General features: G+C 44.0%; 1 protein-coding gene across 1 annotated transcript; it reads left to right on the top strand.

The window, feature by feature from the left end:
* Positions 1–718: 718 nt before the first annotated feature.
* LOC106499862 (adipogenesis regulatory factor) lies at positions 719–4,232 on the top strand. Its single transcript, XM_013961485.1, has 3 exons — positions 719–779; positions 2,659–2,721; positions 4,126–4,232. Exons 1-3 carry the CDS (start codon positions 719–721, stop codon positions 4,230–4,232), a joined length of 231 nt encoding a protein of 76 aa, XP_013816939.1.
* The last annotated feature ends 225 nt before the right edge of the window (positions 4,233–4,457 follow it).

Below are 4,457 nucleotides of genomic sequence, written 5' to 3' on the forward strand. Positions count from 1 at the left end.
AGGGCCTGCATTTATGTTGCCTTTGCAATCTGGCTTCAGCAGGCAACCGGACGGATGATCAGATTTGCAATTTCTTATAAAAATACATTTAAATTACACCTCTCATCGTCTAAAAATATTCCCTCTGACAAAAAAAAAGGGGATTGTGATTAAAACTGCTAAAGTCTAAATAAAACTTGGGCTGCGGCCTGTTCTCAAAAGGTTCAGTTTCCCTGTAAAGTTAGCTGAATGAAAGAAAGAAGAAGAAAATAGCCTGGCTAGAATGAAAATTCAGCCTGCCAGGTACTGTTTTTAGAATTTACTTCAGTAGTTTTCCAGAACTCTTTATAAAGCTTAGTTCAGTGATTTTATCTGTTTACATATTTCTGTTATGGTGGAACAGTTGTTTTTTTTTGTGGTTTTGATTTAAAAGAAAACTTATAAGCAAAGATAAGCAAAGACAATGCAAATCTTAAATGCAATGAAGCAGAAATCACTACCTGGACGCACCTTCTTATTGGGAAGGGTAAGTAAATCGCTTTTCTGTTTACTTTTTCAGTTCTTCATTCCTCAAATTCACACTCCACCCATGGCACCAATTACCCCCCCAAAGCATCTGCAGGTCTCCTGGCACCTGTATAAAAACAGGAGAGGTCAGGGCACCCCTCACACAGTGTGCTCTGCATTGCCAGGTGTTTTAGCTGAAGCAGAGGACGGTTAAAAGGTGTCAAAAGCAACCATGTCGAGTAAGAGCTTCCAGGGACTGAAGCAACAGGCAGAAGGTGCAGCAAAAGATGCTGGTAAGGAAGATTAAATAAGGTTGTATATATTTATGGGGGGGGGGGGGGAAATCAGTCGCTGCTTTTGCTTACGCAGACCAAAATCTGAGTTGCACTGACTTCAGTGGGGCTACTTTGTCTTCAGTTAGCAGCAGCCGCGATTTGAGGCTGGAAAATACAAATCTTGAGAAGGATGTTTGGGCAGGGCAGGCGGTGGTCTCCCACGCAGGGCCTCCTGCAGGCAGCCAGCGCCCGCCGCCCGCCCTGCTGGTCCCCTCAGTGCTGGCAGGGCACAGCTTCTCCTTTCCCACCCGTCCCGGGGGCCACGCGTGGGCCCTTGCCTGGAGAAGACCCCGACTAGGACCGAGGCCCCCGTCCTGCCACGGACCTTGGCTCAGCACCGGCAGCTGCCTTCACCCGCGCGGAGCTCGTTCAGTGATCACCGAACGCAGCTCAGCCTTGATAGCTCCCAAACCAACGGTTCTTTAAACTTAGTCTTTTTAAAGTATTGGGGCCTTTTTTGACAGTAACAACCTTTTACATTTGGCAATCCATATATTTGACTTTTTGTTCTTAAAGATTATTGTGGGTTTTTTTCATGCCGTGCAATATTTTTTTAGACTGTTCTCCTTTTAAGAAGTTGGATTGAACCTTTGATTAACGTGTTTACTGCTTGACCTGAATAGCAATGCCTTCCTGTAGTAACTATTGATTAAAATGGACTGTTTATAATAAGTAATACAAGTATATTTCTATTGTGTTCTTCCCTATCACTGATCACCAGATTTTGCAGGGCTTAAAAAAACCTGAGCATACAGGAAACTAATTTTTCAATGCAAGGTATAATAGCTTTTCCTTTAAATGAAAAATTTCAAGATATGTGTAATTTACTCAAGCATTCTATAATATATTCCTTACAATGCTTGTGTGCAGATCATTCCTAGCAGGCATTAACTTGTCTTGGATGCAGTATGCTTAGATGCTTAGGCTGCTTAGATTTCTGATCCTTTCCAAACACTTTGTTGTATAGCTGAAGGATGTGAGTAACCTCACTGATTTCTTTGGAGCTGCTGCAAGTTTCCATACATCTAGGACCAAATATGTAGTAGACCCAGAACCATGACAGTAATCCTTTCTGAAAAACAAAATAGCCCTTGCTACATCCTGAATGTGTTCATGCCATTGAGGGGTCACTTCAGAGCTGTTCCTCTAGCAAAAATAATAGAATGACTGTCACTCATTCATAAGCTATGAAACATCTCACATTTTAAGTGGCATCTCATACTTATTAGTACTTGATATTCTGGAGTTGATCCATTATGGTCTTAGCTTCTCTTTCTCTGAAAATCTATTTAGATCTTCTTTGTAAAATCTCCCATTTTCCTGTCCTAATCTGTTTAATGCACCTTCTTCTATTTTGAAAAAGGCACTACTCCAAATGGCCTACAAAGAAGATGCATGCTAGATGGCTAAACATCTCCAAACGAAATAAGCTATATAAATCAATAAAAACAAGTGTAGTATAAAATAAGCAATCTGCAGCTATATGTCATTATTAAAACTGGCTGCTGATCTTTGCTTTTTTATCTCCTTCCTTTTTTTTTTTTTTTTTTTGGTCTTCTTACCTGTCAGCAATGTGCCCAGCTGACTGTAGGTGCTATATAAATGCTAATCTCATAGCAAGCTGCTCTGGCAATATCATGCTTCATAGGGAGCCCAGGAGCAAACTGCACAGCCTTAGCCTAGTCTATAACAGCCTCCTGCCTTGCCAGGGCCTTCTACAAGCATGCAGAAAAGCCTGTTGACATGAGGAATTCATATGAGTTTATAGCACTTAATCAGAGGGAAGGAGAGGATAAATGTGAACAGATGAAAATGGATTTTTTGTCTTTAATTACAGCAAATACATTGGGACAGGCTGCTGAGGATGCAATCAACCAGGTTACAGATGCAAGCCAGAAAGGTATGAGAAATTATGTTCAAATCAACAAGAGATCGAGCAACTTAATGCAAACAAGTAGCAGACAGTTCTCGTTTCCCCTTTCTCCCTTGCGTGTTCTTGGGTTGAATGTCCACTGGTTTTAGTGACAAACTTTGGCCTTTCACAAAACTCACAGAAAAGGATATCAGGATCTGCTCTTTGGTTGCTCCATGCCTTCAGTGGCAGATGTACTGCAACAGCTGACCCCCCCTGACATTTCTCATGCATTACGCTCAACGTCATGCTCGGATTTTGGCTTCCTTTATGGAAGAGCTCTTGGAATGGTGCAGGCAAAACTTTGCTCTTCTTTCTTGAAGATTAAGTAAACATGTGCTACATCTTGATTTCTCCAGCTCTGAGGGCAGGAGTCCACCAGCTTTAACCCCGTGTCCGCCCTATGCGCCTGCTGAGGCAGCAGCTGAGGCCAATCATTAATGATGCCGGAAGCTATAAAGGTGTTGTGAAGAAAGTTTGGGGGTTTCATTTCTGATGACTGGGAACTGGCAAGTTAAATTAAAAACTCAGCTCAGTTCTCACTCGATTTTAATCGTTTCCTAAGAACAAGGGGAGAGTTAAAACTTTGGGGTCTAAAATGTTGAATGAAAGCCAGAATATAACGGCAGGATCTCCTCAAAGGAGATGCCTCTCCAAATTCATGGATGTGACAAGCAGGAAAGGCTTTCACATTCATTAACCCTAGATGAGGAAGGATTTTGCAAAACTGCCAAAATATAGCAGAGATCCCAGGGAAGAGAGAAGGAGAAAGGGAGAGGGTGCGTGGGTTTGTGCCTGCCGCCTCTCCCGGGCGCCGCTGCCCTGGTTCCTCCTCCGGCACCGGGCACCCCTGCAAGCGCGGGGAAGCCCAGCTGCTCCGGCCTCGCCGCTCCGCAGAGCCTCGCGGCCCCTCGGCCTGGCGGTGCCTCAAATGTGCGAACTCGAGAGAAGGCGACAGAGGAGACGGCGTCTCTTCGCCTGCCCTGCCGCGCTGACGGGGTTGTCCTTCCCAGCCGTCCCAGGCCTCACAACGCTTCTAAGCCCGGAGCACCTTCCTCCGTCGGCCGGCCTGCGCTTACCCCCCTGCTAACCTCGTCCAGTGCCAGGGCCTTCATCAGCCTTGTCCTGTTATTCGTCTAGTAACGCCTCACCTCAGGACCCAGTGTTTCCGAGGAACCACTCCTCTTTAACAGTGCCCTACAGCTCCTGCTGAGCATGTGCTGCCAAGCCCCAGCAAAAACCAGTTGCAGAGAACCTCTTTAAGCCATATCCCTATATTTTTATAGGGAAAATCGAATCATTTTCACACCTCCCCTTTCCATCATAAATATTAAACCGTGTTGCATTTTTCAAGTTTTTTGCTTAGCTGTTACATTTTTCCCTCTCTTTCAGCTATTGATCAGGCTTGCAAGACAGCTCAAGACGGTGTAGAAAAAGCAACTGGACAAGCTGCAGAAGCAGTGTCTGGCTTTGGGAAAAAATGGGGATTTAAGAAATGATACTACCTTAAGCAAACAGTATTGTATGTAAAATGCATCTTTGTTCTGCAATTCCCTATGCCTTTGTGTAGAAAAAGGAAAGCTGTTTGAGATATGGATAGCTTTCTCTCTCTCCAAATACAATATTTTAAGGCAGAATGCCCTCCTTATCCTTCATGTAGCAAAAACACGTATTTTAGCACATCTTGTTTCATCTGTTCATAATGTTCTGTTCAAAATGGATCG

The sequence above is a fragment of the Apteryx mantelli genome, chromosome 7, assembly GCF_036417845.1.
Source record: "Apteryx mantelli isolate bAptMan1 chromosome 7, bAptMan1.hap1, whole genome shotgun sequence".
In the NCBI taxonomy this organism is placed as follows: domain Eukaryota; kingdom Metazoa; phylum Chordata; class Aves; order Apterygiformes; family Apterygidae; genus Apteryx; species Apteryx mantelli.